This window comes from Nelusetta ayraudi, unplaced genomic scaffold, assembly GCF_046127955.1.
Source record: "Nelusetta ayraudi isolate G7.1 ecotype Tasmania unplaced genomic scaffold, CSIRO-AGI_Nayr_v1 ptg000034l, whole genome shotgun sequence".
Classification (NCBI taxonomy): domain Eukaryota; kingdom Metazoa; phylum Chordata; class Actinopteri; order Tetraodontiformes; family Monacanthidae; genus Nelusetta; species Nelusetta ayraudi.
This window is the reverse complement of record NW_027466084.1, coordinates 3,833,310-3,858,826: the sequence shown is the minus strand read 5'-3', so window position 1 is coordinate 3,858,826 and position 25,517 is coordinate 3,833,310. Positions and strand designations below refer to the sequence as shown.

The window sequence follows — 25,517 nt, the reverse complement described above, 5'->3', positions numbered from 1 at the left end:
GTCGATCACGCCTCTGGGCGACCTGATACCAGCGCAACGCGAGGAACTACAGGACCGTGGCTGTTAACGTGAGTGTCATGTTAACGGCGCCGTCCGGCCCCGCCACAACCCTCCCTGCTCCGCTCGGAGCCTCCAAGTCGGTGTTGAACACGCGGATGGGATGTGACCCGCAGGCACGGCTACGCACGGCATGTCGTAGTTGTTGTCGTAGTTGCGGGTGATTCCGCTGTCCGTCGCCCCTTTTAAAGCCGGGTAGTACTGTGACAGACTGATGCTGGAAATAAGAGAAAGAAGAGGAAATTAACTGAGGAGTGACGTGAACGGAATAGAACAGATTAACTTTATTGATCCCCAGTTGGGAAACTACGCTGTTGGTGCAACCCTAAAAAAAAACAAAAACAACTAATCGAAAGAATAAACTGTGCTGTAATCACAAGAAAGAATCGAGAGAATCTGTATACAACAACACTTACAAACAAGAGCCAGATGTGCAGTTGGCAGTCAGTCGAGCGGAGGCCGGGATAAGCGAGGGTTTATCAACCATTGTGGTTATTGGAAGCCAAATGTTAGAAGGGACGTTTCCCATCACCGGCTTTCTCCTGCAGTCTACATTCGGTCACTCAGATGGGCGTAAGTTATGCACCTATGATGCAAAATAGAACCAGACTTTGTCTCTGTTGGATGTTTTTGCACTGCGCCTCCAGTCCCGTTGTGAAGAAGCGCCGCATGGTCGACTTTCCCGAGCTCCCGACGTGTCGACGCCGATGTCAGTGGGGTTTTTTTCAGGTGGGAAAAAAAAACAACGGTCGCATCGTTGAGTTTGAAACGATGATCAACGGACAGGCGGTGGATAATTAGCGCCTCTCGTCTATTTTTAAAGAAGCGGCGTTCGTCGTTCCCAGTGTCAGCCGTTACGTGAAGTCAGATTGAGTCTCGCACCGACAATGAAAGAGAGCGGGGTTTTTTTTTTGTTTTTTTTTGTCGAAACGGACGTTACAAAGAGATCAATAAAGAGCGCGGTTTTGAATGATTGTGAGATCTAGTGCGGGAAAGGGCATCCCAAGCCGGGGAATGAGTGAAGGCTGACGTGGAGGGAGAGAGGAAGAGGGGGAGAGAGGGAGAGAGGAAGAGAGGAAGAGAGGGAGGGAGGAAGAGGGGAAGAGAGGAAGAGAGGAAGAGGGGAAGAGGGGAAGAGGGGAAGAGAGGAAGAGGGGGAGAGAGGGAGAGGGGAAGAGGGGAAGAGAGGAAGAGAGGAAGAGGGGAAGAGAGGGAGAGGGGAAGAGAGGGAGAGAGGGAGAGAGAGCAGGAATGCAATCAGTTGTCAGCCATCCAGGACGGTGACAGAGTGAGCAGAGACTGATGACTGGAGCAGCAGCGGCTCCGGAGGACAGCCCGTGGCCTCCCAACAAAGACACACGTAGCCGTTTCTTATTTTTATTTCTTTGGTTGTTTTTTTTTTACCCGTGTGCATTCGTTCGTTCATTCATATGGAAAACGTATGTCGTCGTCTCGGACGAGACGCGATTACACGGCCTCGTCATTCAGGTGGCGGGCGGACGACCTTCCGGGCTCACTGTAAATCAAGGCTAATAAATGAGAGAGCCGCCGCCACTCGGAGTGAGCTCCCGCCCCCTCCATATCCCCCCTACCCTCCCCACCCCCATTTGTCCTCTGAAGTGCCCCCCACCCCTCTCCCTCAAAGCATATTTCCAGATTGCTAATTGACTCCTCCCCCCACCACCCCCCCTGCCTTTTCTTTCACGGTCCACTTTCCATCTCTCAGCAGCGTGAGTGATTTACATCCTCCAAGCCGGGGTTTCTCAACTGGTGGGTCGCCACCCCAAAAATGGGTCGCAGAGATGTTTTGATTGGGTCGTGGCTTCGTGGGCAGTCCCCCCCCCCCCTTTAAAAAAAAAAAAAAAAGGATTTTAAAATATATATACATATATATTCATAGAGGAAATGTTAAGGCATTGAATTGGCAAAGACGTACAATTCAATTCAATCATTTCAATATTTTATTGACCAGTCATGACAGACAGTGGACTAGCGCTTTGATTGTCTTTGTGGAATAAATCCGGGAGGCGACTTCATGACGAGGAAACAAACTGCTGACGGTCCGGTGACTCCACCAGTAACCTCCGCTCCAGGCCGATTTTTTTTTTTTGCAAGGGCCTCTGGGCCGCAGCAGCGGGAGCTGCAGCGCCTCACTCCGTCGGCCCGTCCGTCTCCGCCTGGCTACAGAGACCATTCGTCCTATCATTGGCAGTAAAGAGGCTTTGTGTGTGACGCTAACAAGATCAGAGCTCATTCAGCAGGAGGCATTAGCCGTACTGATGGCTCTTACAAGCCAGAGCAGCGGGATGGATGGGCTCCAGGCCCCCCCACACACGCACACCCCCCCTGGGGGGTTGTGGGGCTGGGGGGAGAGGGGGGGGTGCTTGATGCGAGCGGACAGATAACCGAGACTGGTCGCTGTCGTTCCTCTTTACTTTGAAAGTTTCTTGTTATTTTTGCGCGCGGAGATGCGTTTAAGTGCCTGTGAGCCTAATACATTTTGCCATTTACAATTACTTTCAAAATAAATACAGTATAATATGGTAGTTTTAAGAATTTTCTCTGTGTTTTTTAGAGACTTAAAAAAAAAAATATATATATATATATATGTATATATATATATATATACTAATGAAATATATGCTAAAATACTTTGTTTCCAAGATAGACAACTAGTTATAGAAAGTATTTATAATATATATAATATAATATAATATAATATTGTAAGCTGTTTTTTTAGAAACGTCCCCCTTAAAATAAACAATACAAACAATGCTTCTGTGTTTCTCCAGCCAACTTTAAAACATTCAAAGTCTCATGACTGACCAACCATGTGCTGTCAGTAGACTACACTATCACGCTTGAATTAACACATGAGCTTTATTTGTTGCCTTCAGGTATTTGTTGTTACTTTAGGGTGTTTATTAGGAATTAAAAAAAAAAGGCAACACAATTAACGATGTTATAAATGATGCTCCTGCTGTCTTTACACACAACGACACAACAGTAGCGTAGGTGAAAAGTAGAGCACCAAATTTATTTTGTGCCTGAAATGGCCCACATTCAGCTGGGGTTGCATAAACATGTTAGGAAGAAGCCTGTGCGCCTGCTTCTGCCCTCCCTCGTCATTAGCATGATGTATTTACGAGAAAGAAAAAAAAACTGCCCCCCCGGGCGATGGAATTGCTCAAAGGCACGAGGGCAGCCTGTTCTTTTTCTCTGCTGCGCACTCTTTACTCACTCTACTGGGTGGGGCGCACCTGGAGCCACTCGTCACGCTAGTTATACCTCCGCTTATTGACCGCGGTGGCTAAACTTTGAACCGCAGCGCAGCAGCGGATTCACCCTTGACCTTTGAACCCACAGTGATAAGGTAAAAGAAAAAAAAAAAAATCCTCGCAAAGTTGCTCAACAGCACAGTCACTCTGTTCCCAGTGTCCCCTTGACACTCCTGTCACTGGCGAAGCTTCGTCCCCTCTGCTTTTACAGGCCCACCACCACTTTATGTGCCTTAACATGACACTCGCATGTTAGCGCTCCATGTATGGTCACCATGTCAGTGCCGCCCCCCCCCATCCCACACACACACACACACACACACACACACACACACACACACACACACACACACAGGCTGCCCCCAAACTGTCATATACACTCGCATCTCTGTTCACACACGCAGTGAAAACGTCGATACGATGGCCGCTGGTTAAACGGGGTTGTCCCCCTATATTCCATCACGGCTGCGCTCATAACAGTCGGCGGTTGAACGGGCCCGGGTCCTTGGAAGTATTTGCCTATGCTTGATCGTCATTAGTTCGCAAAACATTTCTCGGAATGTAGATTTGTGAAAAAGGTCCGAATCGTATGAAAACCTCTGTGTGTGGTCCAGTGTTTCTACAAATGCGAGATTTTTTTGCGACAAATGGAACAAATAACTACGTAATAATAATAATAGTAATAACAAAAATACTGATAATAATGTCACAAACCATGAAAACCCGAAGCATAATGAATGAACACGGTAATTATGTCACAGATATTTGTACGAGATTGTCCAACAAACGGGAAGTTATTTTATGTATTTTATTTCAATATATATATATATATTTTTTTTTTACCTATTCTAGTCTATATAGTCTTGTCTCGAAAAGTACATTATATTTCTGAAGAATAAAAAAGTATATTAAAAAAAAATGTGCTGCATGCATCATGTTTTCCATTACGTAATGTTCAAAACAGTCAGAAACTGGTTGTATATTTTTATATTTCTCATCCGTTTTTACACAGTGAACGTGGAAAGTGGAAGGAAAGAACAGTCTTTGTTCCAAACATCAATTCCTTTTTTCAGAGGTATCCAAACTCGCTTCTTTAAGTGTTTAAAAATATCTTGACTTCGAGTCCGAACCACACGAGCAAGGGGTCCCCCCCCCCCCCCCCCCCTGCATTTCGCACCCTGTGCGCACTGCTTTCTCTGTCATATGGCATTTTCATGACATACAGTGCCAGTGCCCAAACTCCTGCTCATTTCCTTTGACTGAAGTCCACTGGGCTTGGCTCAATACCAGCAAGTCTGTGCAGGTTCTCGTGTCCATTGCGACGCTTCCACCTGTATTTAGGCTTGGCTTGGCCGTTGATGTCGCGGAGCTCCAGTCTACCCCGGACCCTGCACCTGTTTCAAATGAAAAGCCTTCCAAAATCAGCTCTCCAAAACACAGGTGAAATTTTACGTCTTTCTTTTCCGCAGCCGGCAACCAGAACGTAGCCTCGGCGTCAATTCGATACAGTCATTTTAAATTATAGTTTAAAAAAAAAAAAAAATAGCTAGCATAACTGTTCATCTCCAAATGTCTTCAGACTCACTCAACATCTGAGGTTCAGGTCACAATTGTGTGTTTAACTAATTTTTTTTTAAACCATAAAAAACTAAAATGCAAACAAAAATTCTGCAATTAAAGTCCTCACTGTATTCCTCTAAACCAGCTAAACCAGTGGTTCTCAACTGGTGGGGTCTCAGATCCCACATCATTTTTGGCCTTATCGTGAAGTCGCGACCCATTGGAATTCATTCCACGAAAATAAAAACCGCTAGCCCACTTTCAATCCTGTCTAATCAATAAATTATTACATTTAATTTTGTGACTTTTGCAACCTTTTTTTTTTTTTTTAAACTACCCACAAAGCCCTGCTCCACAATCATATGTATTAAAAGAAAAAGAAAACAAGTATATGAGCCGTTTATTGTATTAGTTGTCGCAAATAGGATTATTCTTTGGCGATGCGATTGTTGTCTCGATGAAACCAAACACGGGGGGGGGGGGGGCAGCCCCCCTCCCTTACCCCCTCTCCCCTCGGGGGAAGGGGGGGGGGGTCGGTTGTGTTATGGCTGACTGGGCGCCTGCAGCCGTCCCCTTAATTACCCCGCTCGCCCCCTCCCCCCTCCCCTCCCCCTCCCTCTCTCCCTCTGTCTCCTTCCCCTCTCGCCATCTGTTGACCTCATGTCATTTCGCCTTCCTTCACCGCCGCTGCTCCCTCCTCTCCTCCCTTTTCTTTCCCCTCTCTCCCAACTCCAAACTGCTGCTCACCCCAACCACTCCGCCGTTCCTTTCCCTCTCCCAAAATAGCCGCTTAAAGAGAGAGAGGGAGAGCGAGAGCGAGAGCGTTGGGAAAAAAAAACAACCCCCCGAGAGAAACGCCCTTTCGTGTTGCCCTCCGCCGAGCCGGAGCTGGTGAGTGAGTGTGTGTGTGTGTGTGTGTGTGTGTTGGGGTGGGGGGTGGGTGGGGGTGGGGCAGAGCGAGCGAGGGAGGGAGGGAGGGAGGGAGGGAGGGAGAAGGAGAGGGAGAGTGTTTATGAGCGGGGTTGGGTTTTTTTTGTTTTTTTCCCTGTGCTTTTCTGATCCTGGTGCAGCGGCAGCGCAGGCTCCTCCAGGCTCCTCCAGGCTCCTCCAGGCTCCTCTAGCCTCCTCCAGCCTCCTCCAGGCTCCTCGCTAACTGTATGGAATTAACTTGATGGAAACTTTGTTCCAAGTTTCATATGAAAGCCCCGCTGTCAACCCCGAGGAGGCTCTGAGCTCCGTCCAGCGCTCTGATGTTTCCTATTTATTGACCTAACGTAAAGAATGTCGGCCGCAAATAAGCGACCCCCCCCCCCCCACCCCGGAATCGTGGTGTCAAATGGGCCTTTGTGTGTGTGTGTATGTGTGTGCGCAAATGTTTTTATTTTATTATTATTATTGAACAATTTGAAAAGCAAACTATCAAAGAGGATGCACATCATACATGTTTTAAGGCATATATGTGTGTACAGTATATACAGTATATTTATGTGTGTGTATACATATATGCAAATGTGTATACACATATATATATATATGTATGTATGTATGTAGTGTGACTGTGTCTAAGCGAGGCCATCTGAAACCAGGTAGAGACGCTGCCCCCCCCACCCCACCCCCAAAAAAAAATATAAATCACATGGCGTTCTTCACTTGTGAGTCATTGTCTCCGTTTGCAAAATGTTTCACTGCTTTATACATCCCCCCCCTCTCCTGGCTTCAGAAGTCTTATTCTCTGCATTCCTTTTCCTCCTCGGTCTGCCTGCATGCGTGTGTGTGTGTGTGTGTGTGTGTGTGTGTGTGTGTGTGTGTGTGCGTGCACGCGCCCGCTTTCCAGCTCTGCCTTTATTTTCATCCCATTCTGGTCTCTCTATCCTTCTTTTCATTTCTCCCCCAGCCAGCCATCCTTCCATCCTCCCTCCCTCTCTCCCTCCCTCCCTCTCGCAGACAGATTGATTCCAGATGTTGTTGTACCCCCCCCTCCCTCCTCCTTGCAGTCTAAACTCCTCCCACCTCCTCCTCTTGTGTCTCCTCCTCCAGCCGACAGCGACTCTGTAATTTTGCGGTGGGGTGTAATTTAGTTTTTCTGACTTTACTGCTGTTGGACTTTTCCTTCCAGCTTCTCCCTACCGCCGTTGCTCCTCTCTCTCTCTCCCTCTCTCTCGCTCTCTCCCTCCCTCTCTCTCGCTCTCTCTCTCTCTCTCTCTCTCTCTCCCTCCCTCTCTGGATGCGCCAACGCTCTGAGATGTGTTTCCGTTTGTGTTACACCAGTGCTTCTCAACTGGTGGAGTCTCAGGACCCACATTATTTTTTCCCTATTATGAAGTTGCGACCCAAATTTATTCCACAAAAATCAAAATGCTAGTCAACTTTCCATCATGTCTAGTCAATATATGAGATATATTTGTGTATGTATATATATATATATGTATACGTGTGTGTGTGTGTGTGTGTGTGTGTATATATATATATATGCATATATATATATATATATGTGTGTGTGTATATATGTATATGTATGTATATGTATATATATGTATATACATACATATATATATATATAGAGAGATACATATACCGTATATATTTATAGAGATTGTTGGGTCATTTCAATCATTTATTGATACATATATATGTATATATTAAAATATATGCATATATTAAAAAATGGGGCGAAGGGGTGGGACAGCTTGCATGTCGCCCCCTCAACCCACACACACACACAGACACACACGCACACACACACACACCAACACACACACTTATAAGTGACTCAGCACAAACCAAATGTGCAGTGGTATTTCGAACGTGGCCTCAAACCTCGTGTGTGAAGTAGTTCAGTCTGTTTTTCTTCTTATTTTCTTAAAGACTTTGTTCCTGTTGTTGACATGTTGCCCCGAGGCTTCATTGACTGGAGAGACTCCTCCACCTCCTCCCCCTCCTCTTCGTCCTCCCCGTCACCCCCCCTTACCACCTCCTCCTACTCCTCCTCCTCCTCATATCCCCACTCTTCTTCTTCTTCTTCTTCTTCTTCTTCTTCTTCTTCTTCTTCTTCTTCTTCTCCTCATGGCCCCTGAGGCTGTTATTTCCCTCCAGTACTACTGCCTCTAGTAGGTATCCGACTAGACTCGCTATAAGATCAGCCCCCCCCCCCCCCCCCCCCCCCCCCCGCTGCCTCCCTCTTAGGGGACGAGGCACGAGGGGGGAAATTGGTTCCAGATGAAACAGGAAGTGGGGAGCGGAGACAAAGAACGGGCTGTTTGAGACACGGTAAAGGGAGGACCGACCCACTGACGTCTGGACCTTACACATAAACAGCCAGAATTCACTTGGCTGCGCCATCAAAAGGAGAAAATATATGTATTTATTTCTGTCTCCTTCCTCTCAGCCTCTCCTGTCAAGTCAAGCTTGGCATTTTGAGAACACTAAATCCCTCCAAGCTCCTCCCCCACCTCCTCCGGGCTACGCTATAAGTCCGTCTAGACGCCTCGCTCTTTATTTTTCGTCGCGCATCACAGCATCTGTTTTTTTTTCTTCTTCTTCGTCTTCTTCTTCTTCTTCTTCTTCTTCTCTTCGCATGCGCAGCTCTGACTCCTTTTCTCTCGCGGAGCTCCAGATATGAAAACCAGCAGCAGGAAAACATTTCGTTGCTTCTCCGCCCGGCCTCTTCATGGGCTGAGTGAGAGTCTGGTTGAAGTGAATCCAGCTGGAGGCAGCCAGAGGTTGCCCCCCCCCCCCTTCCCCCCGTCCCCTTCCCACCACCACAACCCCCACCGCCCCACGCACACACGCGCACACACACACACACACACAGAGTTAGTCGTTTTAGGATATTGGGAAATGGCAGGACGGCTATTTTAGTGGTGTGCTTTTGTGCAGTGTGTTTAGGCCGACTCGTACGACTTTGGAACGGCGAATGTCAGGGAGAACTTCCCGCTCTGCCCTCGCCAGTCTTTGAAACGCGATACCTGGAACAAAAAGGGATTAGGAGTTTAGGAGTAACTGACTTCACGCTTGGGGGGGGGGGGGGACAGGGGACGTAGCAATAACCCGAGCTGCCATTACAGTTTCTCGCGAAAACCAAAGCGATATTTCTAAAATTTTGACAAAGTACAATTGCGATTTGCAGGTGTTTCCATTGAACGGTGTGAAGCCCATAAACCGTAATTCTCGTAAAAATTCCGCAAGATTTACGAGAATTACGTTTGCTTTTTCTTGTTTACGTTTGTTGTCGTTTGTTTGCTGTCAAGAATGGTTGTTTTTCTCTTTGATTACTTTGAAATGCTCTGTCCGTCCAATCACAACGCGCGATTTTCACGTGACGTGAACTGGTCACGTGACCCCCGTACGCCACGTCGGGCGACGCGTAAATGCACTTTTGTGACGTGCCTCTATATCGATGCGTCTGATGAACGACCTCATGAGAGCGGAAAAAACCTTTTAGCGATACTTGAGGAGTTTTTTTACGAAGTTTATGTGTTTCCGAGTTATTTATTGCGATTTTTATGGTTTTGCGCAATTCTCGGAGTAATGGAAACGCAGCTGCTATGTACACCACGAGGAATGTATGAGTCAGTTACAGTTACATTTTGTCTGTCTCAGAGGTGGAATACAGTGAAGTCATCAGCATCGCTTTAGAGCTGCTCCAAACTCACACGGATCCAAGCTGACTTTCATTTGTTTTTTGACCTATTCCTCTCTTTCTTGCCGACCAGGCTTAGTGTTGAAGTGCCATGCTTTCACTGCGTGCGTGTAACCCCCGACCCGAACCCGAGTGCCCGTGGGCCAGGCAGCGCGCTGGCGTCCCCTCGGTGCTGTTGAAACGTCCCAGTTTCCCAACCTCTCCTTCGACCTTCTCTCAGTCCCCCCCCCCTCTCTCTCTCTCCCTCGCTCTCTCTCTCTCTCCCGCTCCTCCTCCCCCCTTCCTCGCCTTAGCAGACCGCCGAGCAATTGGCCTCGCTCGCGGGGTCAAAAACCACGCGGCAGGAGAAACGGGACGAGGCCGGGAGAGAAAAGAGAGGAAGTGTGACAGATATAATCTAATTAAAAACAATTAAACAGCAGACTGGTTTCTGGGGCACGGCGCAATCAGAGACGAAGGGGTGATGGGGGGGTGAGGGGGGGGCCTCTGATTCTGCTGGATTTTGATTGGCTGCTGCCGGCTCGGATTACGAAAACCTCCGATGCGCTCCTATGACATCCACGCAGACTGCTAAGCGTCGACTTGATTGTCCTTGAGGAAGATTCTGCTTTTTTTTTTGGTCATTGTTCTCTGGTTGGCATCAATCTCGTGTTTAATTATCAGCAGAAACTGGAAGCCATCCTTGCTGATGTTTGAATGGAGCTTTGACCACGATTTGAATCTAAAAAAAAAAAAAAAGCAAAAAAAAAAACAACAACGCAATGCTTCACTTCTGATCTAGTTGAGAAGAGGCCGTTTATATGCATTTGAAGTTTTTACAACCGTTTCACTGTGTCCACTCAGCTTTATTTTTATTATTATTATTTTTTTTCATAAAAGCGCAGCCACTTACGTGCTCCTCTCTCCTGTTGTCTCTTGCAGAACAATGAGCCTTTAAACCCCGGTTTCCATGGATACCCACCTCACAGTCAGGTAAGAGATTATGGACCGCTTGCAAGCCTCTGGGACAATAAATACAAAAAAAAAGAAAAACAGGAAAAAAAAGATGTGCTACAGAATCCTCGGCCTGCGAAAGAATGTGCTGGTTCGAGTTCAAATGGCTGGTTTTCTCAGGTTCTCCGCTGCGGGGCGGGGCGAGGGGGAGAGCGAAGGGGAAATTGGAAACTGTGCAACTGCATTTTCATCGCCGCGCTCCCGATAACGCGGCTCCCGTCACAGCATTGATGTGGCACTTTTGCGCTCGAGTGAAGTCCCTCAGCGCACCGCTGCACGACCAACGCCGGGGTTGTCGGGGGCTCGGTCTGGATTTTTTTTTTTTTTTTTTCAAACTTTCCTCCAATTCCGGGTGTGCGTAACAACGCTGCTCCTCAGCCCCTCTCGTTCTGAGCGTGTCAGCGCGGCGCTGTGTACCGAAATTGGGCGAACGGAAACGATCTGCTCTGCGCGAGCGGGAACGTGGCGGTTGATAACGGGACAATTTTGGCGGCGATGTCAGCTGCGGAGGGAAAAGTGTATGTTTTTGAAGGAGGGTTTTTTTTTTTTTTAGGAGCAAAAAGGCTGAGAGATGCGCTCGGCAGTGAGACCCAGCAGCGCTCGGCGGTCACCGGGTTCCAAACCGCTCAGCGCTCGGGTGCGCGTGGATCTGCGCACACAGCCACTTTACACCCTTGTCCTAAACCTTTACACGGGCGCGCTGTTGTCTTTGCGCGACGCCGCCCGTGCGCCCCTCAGGTTCGGAAGTGCATCTCTCCGGCATTGCCACATGAGGGGGGTGTTGGCCTGGGAGCGCGTTCGACCCCAGCCTCCCTCTACACGGCACCGCGAGGGCGCTCCTCTCAGGGCCTCTCGCTTCTTCCCGTGGGTCGTCCCTCCTCCCCTCCTCTGCTTCTGTGTCCTCGTCCACCTTGGGCGTCTCCTCTCTCAGGAACACCCGGCTTGATTTGGCTTGTCTGTGAAACATGTTGTGCAGATTTTCTGGCCCTGCATGCTAGTATCGAAATGTGTTAAATTTCTTTGCTTTAAAGATTCAGCGTGTAATATTTGGAGATTTTGAAGAAGAAACAGTCACATCAAGTGTTTATATTTTGGATTGAGGCATCTTTTGCTCCCCCTCCCCCTCCTGAGCTTGCCAGTGAACTACGGTGGCCCCGCACTCCCAAATCTGGGACCACCTCGTCCACCTTCTTCTTCTTCGTTGGTTGATTTTGAGGACGCCAGGGTTCACCCTAATTACGAAACACGCTGACAGGCAGCTGGATTGTCCACACCAGGCTTCCTTAGAAATATGGCGGTGCAAGATGGAAGCTAACTGGGAGCAAGACGCTGATCGATCTGTGGATATTCTGATATATATGAGAATTGTTCTAAGGGTAGAAATGACTTTCATTGTACTGCGAGTATACGCTTTTCTTAATGTATTTATGGGCACTATATTAAGCTTTTACCAATATAAAAGTCATAAATAAGGCCAATTATTACACACTGGCTGTACAATTACAAAGACTGTGAGCGACTAAAAAGACTGAGCAGAGTTGTAACTGCAAGGAGTGTTTGAGGGTCACTGCAGATACCATTACAACTCAAGTCCAATGTGCATCTGTGCATCGAAACACGGAGACCAGTGGGTCTGCCAGTAGTACGTCTGACCTCTCCTTGCTCTGCATTTTTTTTTTTTTTTTTTTCACATAAAACTCGTCCCTGATAATGTATTCTGTCCTTGAGCAAGGTGCCACGAGTCCGCGGCGCTCCTGCAAATGGAACTGGCCCATCAGCAATCCAGCCGGATGGGTTTGTCCGTGGCCGCGGCCCATTTGTCTCGCTAAGTGCCCCCCTGTCCGATGTCGTGTACGCGTGTTTGAAGTGCCAGCGCCAATGTGACCGCGGCGCAGTGTCGTAGTTAAGACCTCGCCAACCGAGACCAAGGCGTTGTCGAGACCAGAGAGCATCAAGATCGAGACCGGGCCAAGTCTGAATATATCACAGACAACACGGCAACAAAACGGAGCAAATGACCAGCGTGCTTTTTTTTTATTTTTTTAATTCAAGGTCAAGCTTCTGCATAAATGGAACAGCAGTATTTCTCTTTAACGAGGTGTTTTCCTATAATTCTCTTTAACGTTTTGCTGCTTGGCCAGCTATTTTGAACCATTTTCCAAAAAAAACAAAAAAAAAACGGCTTTGCTCCCTGAAAGTATAAGACAAATTAAGTATGAATGTGGGGCTGTGTCACTCCGGGTGTCACAAACAGAGCGAAACCAGGCAGCGGCTGGATTCTTTTCTGTTATTATCGAGTCTTTGGTTCAAAAACCCCGAGTCTGCACAGGCGAGGCGAGACCCAGTAAAAAGAAAAATCCCTCCGAGTCTGAGACGAGAAAAACGTCAATCTCCATTCCTGCAACACTACAGTGGTGTCACGGACGATAATTTTGACCTCTTGGGGCCACGCAGACACCTGCATCCTGCTGTTTGAGGTCACAGGAAGAATCAGAGTTCGTAGCTCACAGATGCCGCCGGGGAACGAGTCTCTCAAGAGGAGCATTTTTTTCAGCAGGACTGCTGGCAAGCGAGGCCGAACTAATAATAATAATGATGAACTTTGTTCATATAGCTCTGTTCATGCACATCATGTGCATGATGTGTATTTGATTGGCATTTTTCTTTTTTTCTGTGTCTGTTACGACAGCCTTTCTCAACCACTGCGCTGCGACACGCCGGTTTAACGCGAGGCAACGTCAGGTGTGCCGGGAAGAATGATCCAGTTTCACTTAAGTGGTCTGTAAAATAATACAAGCGTCCCACCGTGGAGTGACTTTGCTTTAAAAGGAACGTGAGCCTGCTTTCCTCCATCCGCTTCGTGTGCATCTAAACAGGTTTCACACTGAGGGGGTGTAAAGAAATGAGGTGACTATATTGTGATTGTTGGGGTAAAAGGTGTTCTTTAAAGGTTTGAAAACACAGTGTTCTGTAAATGGCATTTTGTTAACGAACAGGCATTTCATCCAGCCAATCAGCAGAAGGCAAGAAGACGCTCTCTGTATTTGCTGCCCCCCCCCCCCCTCCTGTAGCCGTGCAGATGCCAGGCGGGGATCACAAACAAATCTTTATGCACATGCTGCTGTGTGACTACCTACACTGTGTGGATTTATCTCTGTGTCCAGTCTGCGCGCTAAATCCTTAGATCATCCGCCCTTCATCCTCTCATCCTCCTCACGTAGAGCCCTAATCCCGTCATCCCTCGCTCTCCTTTTTTTTTTTTTTACCTCCCCCCCCCCTCCTCCCAGTGCGGCTCTTTATCCGTTTATCTCTCTTCCTGTTTACACTTGGCCACACTCTCTGTTCTAAACCTGTGCTCCAGCCAAGCCCCCCCAACACCTCGGGGTCACTTTCAGCCACTCCAGCCCCTTCCTTAAAGCAGCGTTTCTCAACTCTTTTGATTGGGTTGCGACTTTGTGGGCACCCCGACACTTATTTTAAAAGGGATTTTAAAATATGTGTATTTATAGAGAAAATGCTGGGCGTTTATTTTGCAGGACACATAATTCAAGTCAGTATTTTCAACAGTTTTTTTTTTTTTAGTGGACATGATAGAAAGTGGGTTAGCGTTTTTATTTCGGTGGAGTGCATTCGAGTGCTGTGGATTAAATTTGCGACTTCATGGTAGGGAAATACAATGCAGGTCTGGAGACTCCACCAGTTGAGAACCACTGGTCTAAAGCTTTTGCCAAAGCTTTTTCTGTGTGTGTCTCTGGAGCAGAGCCAGTGCCGTCCCACCCCTATGAGAATTTTAGGGGAGAGAACCCGAGGTCTTGTCCGTCCCGTTTCCTACCGGTGGAAGTCGGGGAGCTGTGCCAGAGGCAGGAAAGCCGGGTGCACGGCAGCGGATTGATGTAACAGGTTGAGATTATCGGCCGTGGATGGAGTCGAGTTGGTTCGTCTTGTATTTATTTTATCGCGACAGCCGCGGCTGAAAGGGTTATTTCTGAGGGGCCTACCCAGCCAGCCAGCCAGCCAGCCAGCTTGCTAGCTAGTGTACCTAGCTGTCTACTGAGCTGACAGGCTGCCACGCAATAAATAAATCATTAAAAAAAAGCTGCATTGCAGAGGGGGTTTCAAGTGCAGAGGCACTTTCAAGCAGCCAGCGTGTAAATGGAAGCAGACACTATCTTCTCTCCTTTTTACCTTTTTATTTACCCCCCCCCCCCCACACACACACACACACACACACACACACACACACACACACACACACACACATACACACACACACTCTCAGGGTTTTGAGACAACAACAGCATGTAGAGCAGTGTAGAGGACACATACTCACACACACACTCTCTCTCTCTCTCTCAGGGTTTTGAGACAACAACAGAGTGTAGAGCAGTGTAGGGTACACATACTCACATCTATATGACAATCTCTCTCTCTCTCTCTCTCTCTCTCTCTCTCCCTCTTTAAGTTTATATATATATATATGTGTGTGTGTATATACATGTATATATATATGTATATGTGTGTATATATATGTATACATATATATACGTGTATATATACATATATATATATTTATACTATAGTTTAGCACATTGCTTGCCTTTTATTTTGCCAATTACAGTAGTACTCTGGTCAAGCTGCTGGAAACGCAAATTTCCTCCCGAGATCAATAAAATATCTATCTATCTATCTATCTATCTATCTATCTATCTATATATCTAGGCTTCATGGGAGGATGGGAACTTCTGATGGAAGGGAGGGCAGAGAGGGAGGTGAAGTTTTAAAAGGAGGGGCAGGAACAAGGGGAAGCACTGGGGGTGTGTGTGTGTGTGAATGACAGACACGGAGAGAGAGAGAGGAGTCGAGAAGAAGCCCGGGCTGTCGGGAAGACGGAGACAGAAAGGCCTGAGGGTGCGGAGGGCGGGGCGGGGGACCAGAGCGGTGGAGGCCAGAAGAGTGAGTGACGGGTCGGCCAGCAGAGAGGTGGAATCGCAGGCGAAGCAAGGGAAGCGTTTGAATGTGCGAGGCAGATGCGGAGCGAAGCCGTGTGCAGCTCATGGTCTTAACAGCAAGGGCAGAGGAGACGTGGAGGGGGAGCAGGAGGGGATCCGGAGGGGAGGGCAGGGGAGCTGAAGCAGCAGCAGCAGCAGCCCCTCCCGATCCCACCATGATGGGGCTTTACTACCCTGCCGTGCTGCCGGTAAGTTGGCCGCCGCCGCCGCCGCCGCCGGAGCTCATTTGCACCGTTGACTCCGTGGCACAGGAAACCCGCTTGGCATGCGCAGTGCAGCAGATGGAAAAAAAGAATGAAATATACTAAATATACTGTATATATTTCCCCGTCCTCCCTCTCGCTGTTACTGTTCCGTTAACCTATCTCGGGCCCGGGTGAGGTCTCCGACGGCTCGATTCAAGATTCAGGAACTTTATTTGTCACATGCTCGTAGGATGTGCATGCAGTGCAATGCAAAAAGTGGCAATGCTGAGCAGAGTTGGTGCAAACAGCGGAAAAAAAACAACATTCGCAGTAAATAAAGAAACGGCAGCAGGAACAATGTAGAACAGGCGCGGGCAAACCACGGCCCGGGGGGCCATTTGCGGCCCCTTTAAGCTTTTTTAACAGAAACGCTGAAGAAATAATATTTACAGTAAGTTACTAAATAGCTGTATTTCATCCATTTTTCCAGTGTTTTCAGAGTCACTTCAATAAAGAGCTAAATACAATGGGCCTTCAAAGACACTGATTTTGTTGTAATGTTGCTTTGGTTCATTTTCAATTGACATTAAAGCGTGTTTTCTCCATATCCCATGGTATATGAGGTGGGTCACCAAAACACTCCATCCATCTGCTCCAACTCCCCCCACACAAAAGTTAGCCCACCCCTGTCCTAGAGGAACACTATATACAATTGACTAGGCATGACTTGGAGCCCTGACTGCATTGCTTGCTCGTCCCTGTGGGTCCACGCGTTCCAAACTCAACTCCCCTTGTTCCTGTCTGAGACTTGCAGCGCCGGGCTGCTCCTAGCCTCCTAGCTTGCGGTGGGCGTGTCTGTGCTACTACAGCCCGGGGATGAGCGCCGTTCCCCGGCTCTGTCGCAGCACGCCCTGCTCTCTGGGTCTCGGCTGCTTTTTGGACCACTAGGGGTGTCGGGCGTCGGGGGGGGTTCGCCCACCTCCACGTGCACAGGTTGCAAATATCCAAATGTCTGTTTCGTGCAGTTTCGTTTGTCACGTGATCCTTTGTTGCTGCTTTGACTCAACCCCATTTGTGTAAACAAAACTGTATGCGTTTAACCAGTACTGCTGGTGAGAGTATTTTATTGGCTGGTTGTCTTGTCTTGTATTTATATTAGCTAGCTAGGCCTCAGGCGTGATACTTTGAAATGAATCCAGACCACAGTTGCCTGCATACTTAAGCGCTACGAACAGCTCAGCGGTTCTGCTTCTGAAGAACAGAATCCTTATTTTTTTTGGGTGATTTAAAAAAAAAAAAAAAAGTATTTATATATATTTTTTAAGTTTAGAAATTTCACGCTACTTCATTTTTACATGTTTCTTCTGTCCTTGTATTGCTCTCGCGCTTTCCCGTCCTCTGCTTTCCTGCCCCAGCAGGCCAGCGCAAGTGTATACTAAACGTTCTGTTCCTTTTCAAAGAGACTGATAGCAAACGGAGGATGGTGGTTGGTAACCTAAGGGTTGTGGCTTCCCTCCATGTTGGAATGCTGTTGAAAGGTGACAGGCCACCAGTCACATTTTCCCTCATTAAAGTCTTGCGACTGCCCCCATTTTGGAGGGTGCATCTCTGCAGGGCAGTTTTAACTCTGCGTGGACGGTCTCTGCAGAGCCTTTCGACGGTTCTTCCTCTGGTAATGTTCCGTCTCTTACTCGCATGATTAAAATGCTGCTGCAGAGTGCTCCATGTCAGACGCCAGCTTGCTCGTCGTGGCATAAAGCACAGCCAAGACTCGGACTGGGTGCTGAACTTCAAGACGTTTGTAGCACCGACCCAAATGCACCCGATCCCATCGAATATTGAAAAGATGAATCATCTTTCAGTGCCAAATTCTGACATCCAAGAAAGTGAATCTGAACTAAAAGTGTGAGCTAAAGACACTTACACGTTTTTGTTTACTATAGAGTGAAAGTTCTCAAAATTAAATTGTGGTGAGAATGTAGTGCCACAGGACGGGACTACAATAAACTTGATTTCGAGGAAATCCTGATTTGAATCACCAGTAAAATGGAAATGTTTTAGATGTGATAGCAATATGTTTTCTTGTTGTTTGAATTGTTTTTAAAATGTTTGGTATCAAAAAGCATTGTTCTGAAATCGGTTGTGAAACCAAGTGATCGAAGCTGGCATATTTTCATGACACTCAGTTCAAATCATGTAAACACCGTATAAAAAATGTAACCATCAAAAGAAGTGCAACATTGGAGGACAGATTTTTTTTTTATTCATTTATTTATTTTTTTTACAAAAAACATATACAGACCCAATTTTAGTATGATGACTGTCATTTAGGCAGTTTGTCACAGGCTCGGTCAGCCTTTTCCTCAGAGAACTTTGCCATTTGCCGTTTTTCCACTGTCATCGCCTATTTTTCTTGTTCGGCATTAAACTGTTAGCCCGCCGTTTTATGCTGACCACCCCGTTTCCCCTCATCGGTCTCGCCACGTTTTTGACAGTATCCTTAATCTTCCAGGACGATTTCAGAAACCACCCGCAAAGGCAACAAAGAGTGCAGACAGTAGGGGAGGCGGCATCGGTGTCCAAGTGCCTTTTTTTTTTTTGTTGCTGTTAAAGCATTAAGTGGCTTTTAAACCCTGAACCCTCTGTTGGCTGCTGGTGTACACTGCTTGGACCAGGCATGGGCAATCTATGGCCCAGTAAACCTTTCTAATCCGGCCCGCCAAACTTCAAGAAATTATGTTAATAGTCAGTAAGTCATAAAATAGCTGTATTTTACCCATTTTTTTTCAGTGTTTTAAGAGTCATGTCAATTCAACTCAACATTCAGTGAACCATATTTAGTCACTCTGATTTTCTCTCTGCTGATGAGGTCGCCGATCAGCGACGATAAAGCCTCGCAAGTCAACTCATCCCTTGCAAGTGTTCCGCTCTCTGGAACGCTTGGCGGGCAGAAACAGAGCGAGTGCATGAGCCAGTAACCAGTCACATTCTCAGCACCGCTTAGAAGATTCTTTAAGCGTAGCGTTAGCATCCTGTGAAAGCATTGCTTCAAATAAATACACAAATGGTGCGTATATTTAATGTGCGCTGGATTATAATTTTTTAAATCCTGGCTCTGTTTGTAGCCGTACCACCGGGACCCACCTGCCTTGAAATGATTCAATTCGGAATGAAGTGGCTTCCACAATTTCCGTCTATTCATTCTTTTTCACATTTGCATTTTATAATGGGCTTTTCAGGCCTGCTGACTCCCCAAACTATCCAGTCCATATAGCAGCGGCAGAGACCACCGTCTCAGGTGCCCCCCACTCCTCAGAGTTAACTCGTCACAGCGGTGAAGAGTGATCATACATCCAGGCAATCAACACCCTTATGCCCTCAACCACTCTGAGAAAATCTGTATTCATTAATGCACATACTGTACATGCATAAACTGAATAAGCTTAGATGAGCAAAAACAAAATGTTGCAGCGTTTTGAAGTGGGTTTTTAGGTAGAAAAACCTTCGCATAGTAATGTAGCCATTCATGGTATTCGCTGTTGGTGACTGCTTGAAATATCCTCTTCTAATAGAGCTTCCCTACCAAGTCAAGGGCAGAGTCGCAGAGTCTTTGACACTGCTCCGCCTCGGGGCTCTGCTCAGACTAAACAGCATGTGATCGTACCGTCCAACACAAAATGTTCAAGTTGTTGTCTGGGGTGTGAAAACAGTTTTTGTTGTACATATGTGCACAAATGCTTAGCCACCACGAGGTGGAATAAATGCCAAATATTCTATTTAAATAAAAAGCCATAGAGAAGAATGCTTGCTGAACACGGCTGTGATTATCACCAGTGCTCCAGTCTAGACACTAGTGTTTCACAGGGCAGATACAGACAAAGGCAGGTATACAAGCTATCATAGCTTTTTTTTTTCCTTGGGAAAATAAGTAGAAAAAAAGACAGTATACACTTTTACACATAGAGCCACAAAAAACAATTAAAGCTGCAAGCAGCGTTTGTGGGACTGAGCCTATGTGGCGGCCGCTGGCCGACGACGTCCACCGCCTGCCGACGCCTGCCGAAGACCGATTTTTTTTTTTATATTGAACACATACATTTCCATTTTGAGCACTATCACTATGACTGCCTTTGTGTCATCTTATCGGCCCAAAACCCCAATGAGGGAGAGGCAGGAGCTGCTGCACAAGGCCGACCTTATAAGGCGGTGGGAGGCGGCTACGCGTCGGGATTGACAGTGCAGTGGAGTGGAGGGGTGAGTGGCTGTAAGCGGAGGAGGAGGAGGAGGGGTGCTGGTTGTCTTCAAGGAGGGAGAGGGGTGGAATCTCCCTCTGGCTTCCATCAAGCGAACGAGCTAGCAAAGGGGGGGGCAATGGAGAAGAGATGGCTGCTGGGAGGTGGGGCGTCCGCCCGCTCTTAAACCACAGAAGAAGAAGAAGAAGAAAAAAACAGATGGCTTGCAGAGAGTTGCAAGGACTACTTATATACCACTTATATGTATATATATATATATATATAAATATATATATATATATATACACACACACACACACATATACAAGACTTCTTTCACTCTGAAGTTGTGCTTGCTGACTGCGGGCAGGCTGCGAGCCACTTGGCTGTCTGCTCACAGTTCAAAGGTCAAGTCACTGAGACCCTAAGAAGGCACACATGTGGAGGGGGTGGGGCATCTTTTTCCGTCTATGGAAAACACATGGCGTCTCAGGTGACGCCACTGCTGTGTTTGTGTGTGACAGGACGGCTCAATGTTTTCTCCAGATGGTCCCGATCAAGACGCTTTTTAATTAAACTACTGGGTGTTTTTTTTCCCCCGTCTCTCTTCTTTGAGTAAACTAGCTTGTTTGCAGCTAGTTTATTCAAAATTCAAAGAAGAACTCAAAGGGAGGGGCGGTTCATCTTGCGTGAAGTGTCCTTTTCTTTTCTCTGTTTCATTAATTTTGCTACCTTCATTTTTCAATATAATTTTATTTTGAGGGTTTTTTAGCAGTTCGGAAGTCTTCTCAAATTTGCCGCCTCCCCTGTCTCTGTCGGACTGCCTGTACAGCAGTGCTGCTCCTTGGCTGGCCAGGTTGCCTGCCTGACTTCTTTTTTTGCCCCCTTCTTTGTCCATCTTATTCATTTCAATCCACGTCGATAACCAGACAAAATGTAATAGGTTTTTTTTTTTTGCTTCTGCAGGCTCAGGACTGTGCAACAGCCGTATGCTGTTGCATAAGTTGCTTCTGTGGCGCACGGAGATGTGTGAAAGTAGTTGGTCTTCATGCGGCTTTTTGCAGGCTGCACCAGGCGGCCCTCTGACACTTGACAATGTTGCTGAAACTTTGAAAGTGGCGGAGAGGGCCGTTGCCTGTGGCCCCACCCTTTTGTGGCAGAGTACAGGCTACTGCATGTTTACGAGCTCGCAAGCCCAAACAAGCACGCTCGTGCTCTCCTTGGTGGGTCAAGGGCGGTGCACTGGGTTTTACTGTCAGGAGGTTTTAGATGTTTAGTTTTGATGTTTAATTTTAAAGGTCCAGTGTGTAAAATTTGGCTTCATTTATGATTTTTACACTGGTAAAAGCTGACCATACTGACCATAAATACATTGATAAAAGTGTGTAGTCGCAGAACAATAAAAGTAATTTGGTTTTACTTAAGCGTCTTGCTCCCAGTTAGCTGCCATCTCCCACCACAATATTTCTAAGGAAGCCTGGTGTGGACAATCCAGCTGCCTGACTGCGCGTTTCATATGTAGGGTGAAATTACGTGTCCTTGAATGAAAAAACGTGGGCAAGCTATCTGGGTTTGTTTGCGGAGGACACCGTAGTTCACTGGCAAGCTCAGGAGGAGGAGGAGGGAGAGTAAAAGATGCTGCAATCTGAAATATGACCACTTGGTGTCTCTGTTTCTTCTTCAAAATCTCCAAATATTTCACACTTGACCTTTAATCACCACTGGTTTTATAACCAAATTATTCCAGTTGTGTCCCATTCAGTCCGTCTATATCATATAATTAGCTCACTTGATTTATTTTACGGGGGGTGGACGGGGGCAGAGGGTCGCGGTGGTGGTGGTGGGGATCACATGGTCACGTTACCTCCTGCGCTTCCTCCTGTTTCTGTCACTCATGCCTGTCTTGCAGACGGGCCCCTTTGTGACCTCACAGCCAGTGAAGTCATGACTGTGGGAGATCAGCTGGCTGTGTAGTCAGAGGAAAGAAAACGCGATAGAACCAGTTTTGCTCTGCGGTGCCCGAGTTAATCAGACTAATTAAAAAGTCTGCCTCGAGAACCACGTTTCTACGGTCCGCCCCGCCCTGCCCGACCCGGTCTGGCCCACAGCGGAGATCTGGCCAGTGGTTTCACAGTGTTGGATTCCGCTTGGTCTGTGCTGGTCAGCGTGAAACTGCCTGGAATTTCAAGGCCTGTCCACTCTCTCATTTCACTGTCTCTCTCCTCGTCCGTCCAAGCCAGGGGTGTCAAACTCCAATACACAGTTTTCAAACTTGGAAAAAGTCTCCGTCCAACATTGATATTTATTATAGTCTCATCCAGACATAACGGTGAACCTTTTAATATGGACCCAAACAGGTTTTGCTTCAACCTCAATATGGAACAAGCAAAGCTTCATACTTGACAGTCAGTAACTTAATATGACCGCGAAATCGAATTTGAAATCAGAAAAAAAAAAAGGTTTTCCATGGGCTGGTAATACACTTAAAAATAAAATAACACCAATAAACCAATGAAGTCCTAATGGTTTTCTTCAATGGACGTTCTGTCCTGATTAATGTCCTAAAATACCAGCAGAGCATTCTGGGATTTGTAGTATTAGTGGCACATGTGCTGTGTAATGCCAGCAGGTCTGCTCTCATAGTGATTTGGTATTGCCCTCGCGGGCCAAATACAATCACACTGCGGGCCAGAGTTTGACACCTATGGTCTAAATTGTGCGTTCCTATGATGATGGCAAATCCTACTGTCTCTAAACCTGAATGATTGTAGCAAGTGATTGTATGTGATCCGGCCGCTGATACGGTGCTGAATAAATGAAGTGAGTGCGGCTCATTCGCAGTTGCCCTGAATTATAGATGACCCTGGAAAGAACCGGGGAGAAAAGGTAGCGTGCCGCGAAAGCTCAATATAGCTGTTAGCATGCCGCAGTTCCTCGTTCCCAGTTACTGTTTACTCCTCTGTGCGCGTATCCATCCGTCCGTGTAAACACGTCGCAGCGCAAGTCGTGTATCGGATTTTCGAACTCTTAATAATAGATGCGTTTGCTGTGAATATTTCATGGTCAGCTGACTGAAAACACATGGCTTTCAGAGACACGGAGGAGAGGATATTGAGGAGGGCACGAGGGAGCAACTCAGTGGGGATGGAAAGAGAGAGAGAGAGGCAAAGGGAGGGCGAGTGAAATTTAATAAGCGGGATTTTAGCCCCCTCATTCTGCCTTAATCAGGATGTTATACGCTTCGCTAACTAAATGGTCTCCTCCTCTGCTTCCTTTCCCCCCTCCTCTCTGCTGCAGGGCTCTCAGGACTCGGCCGGAGGACAGGAGGGATTAGTGGCCACGCCCTTTTCGGCATTCCCCCCTCCTCCCCCTCCTCAGAACGGGCTCGCGGGGACAGAGTTTGGCCCCGGGGCCATGTTTGCTGCTGGGGGCCAGGGCACAGCAGAGGTAGCAGCGGGCGCTAACGTGGCCGGCGGCAGCGGCGGCAGCGGCGGCGGCGGCAGCAGCAGCAACAACAGCATCAATGTAAGCAAGCGCCTTCTGTGTGTGTTCACACAGCCGGGAAGCGGGGGGGGGGGGTCAGGGGGGACACTGTCAGCTGTTGAGGGATGGGATTAGCACAAGTAATCAAGTGTTTGTTGAACAGGTTGGCCAAAATATTAAAATAATCATTTCAAATGAGTCGATTATTATTTTAGGTTTTAAAGCCGCTTGCTTGTTTCAAATGATGGTTTCTGTCCTTCATTAACACAAAGTAAACAGAACTCAGACACTTTTTTTTTAGTAGTTTGATGCCTTCAGTCTGTGTCTGCATTGGGGAAAAAGGTAAAGGAAAAAATATTGCATGCAAAGGTGTCACCAAACCTTTTTGACTGTGGGTGTACACAGCGTGGTGAGTAATTGTAGGACTTCTGCACTGTTCTAGGTAACAGCAGAATGGCTGCATAGATGTAACTACCCATGCCTACCTGTATAGTCAGGCTTCAGTTGGAAGAAGCTATCAAATAAAACAGCTTTTCTTGCCCCGACTCTGATGACGAGGATCTGTCGAAATGAACACCCAACGTGAATATGGTCTTGTGTGAATATGCAAAAGCTTTAAATGATTTACTGGGCAGACTCCAGTATGGCTAGCACAGGATTTTGGTCACTTTGGATGAGTTGCGTTAAACTCAACCGCCCTTAAAATGATGATTTCATGGAAAGCGTTTGGCTGCTAGCTGAATGATCGACTATCATCATCATCATCATCATTATTATTATAACAAATTTCGTCACAGCATTTTATGGCGGCATAGACCCTCGACTTCTCAGAATGAATTGTGTCAATAAATCATTTTATTTCAAAAGTAATTTCGTTATTACTGCCTTCTCTCTGCCAATAATAAAGTCTAAGCTGTTTCCAAAACTGTAAAAAAAAAAAAATGGAGCAGCTGAAATCTTAAACTGTAGAAAAAGAAAACCCCCAACAAGCCCTAAATTCATATTTCTAGTCTTTCGTCCTCCTCACTTTCTCTTTCTCGCTCCGCAGGTAAAGCCCGAGGAGACGCCCCAGGCGGGGGAGGCAGGTGTACAGTGCGGTACTGGAGGCACGGCAGCTGGGGGCTCGGTGGGGGACCCCACAGAAGCCAAAGGGACCCCCAAACGCCTGCACGTCTCAAACATCCCCTTCCGCTTCCGAGACCCCGACCTCAGGCAGATGTTCGGGGTAAGCGGCTGGGAACGCAGTCGGCCCCGTCTTCACCGCATCAGTACATCAGTACATCAGTCTGGAGTGTGTGTGTGCGTGCGTGCGTGCGTGCGTGTGCGTGCGTGTGTGTGTGTGCGTGTGTGTGTGTGTGTGCGTGTGCGCGACTGCTAAGTGTTGAGCCTGTCATCGAAATTAGCCTGGCTTCATGTTGGGGCTGAAAAATCGCGATTCCTCTGATTGATATTGCAATTATACATCAATATTCACTGTGAAATGGATTTGAACATCTGACCGATGCAAAAATCATCTTATTTAGGCCCTGTTCTAATTAGTGTTGTCAAAAAAAATATCTATTATTAATCTTATAATTAATATTTATTTGATCCCGTCGCGTCGCGAAGAGACCTCCGGGGGACTTTATCGCGGTTTCGAAATTCAATACTTTTCCAAATATCGTATCGAAGTCTGAAATCCATTATCGTGACAAGGATGAGAATCTCCTACTGTGTAAAAGTCCGCGAACCCCACACGCGACTGGGATTGCAGTTATTTCCCTGGAGCGAGGCATTCTCAGCAAGTGCGGGTCGTATGGATTAGGTCCCCCATCCTTTGTACACAGCGCCTGCTGCTGCCACCGATGCTCCAGCGCTCCCGTGTTTAGTGCTGCCCGAGCGTCGCAGAGCCAAAGTGAACAAGCGTGATCCAGGAAGAGCGCAGGTCCCGCCCACCACCCCGAGCAGCCACAATCGCAGGCATGAGCGACACGCAAATAAATTGAACGGTTTGAAAATTGCAATTTCGGTCGGTTGGGTTTTCATTTCAGAGATGTAAGGTGTTTGTCTTGTTGAATGGGTGTCAGATTGGTAGCCAGAGC

General features: G+C 47.2%; 1 protein-coding gene across 4 annotated transcripts in view; it reads left to right on the top strand.

Moving 5' to 3' along the window:
* Positions 1 to 25,517, top strand: part of LOC142892430 (RNA binding protein fox-1 homolog 2-like) — a 54,839-nt gene that overhangs the window by 2,732 nt on the left and 26,590 nt on the right. For all 4 annotated transcript variants that reach the window (XR_012927421.1, XM_076032615.1, XM_076032614.1 and 1 more), the window contains exons 2-4: positions 10,456 to 10,506; positions 23,251 to 23,478; positions 24,485 to 24,661. Coding sequence is in view for 3 of the 4 variants with exons in the window: in XM_076032615.1 (XP_075888730.1) it covers positions 10,456 to 10,506; positions 23,251 to 23,478; positions 24,485 to 24,661 (456 nt within the window). In the remaining variant the exon portion in view is untranslated. The remainder of the gene's footprint in view (positions 1 to 10,455; positions 10,507 to 23,250; positions 23,479 to 24,484; positions 24,662 to 25,517) is intronic.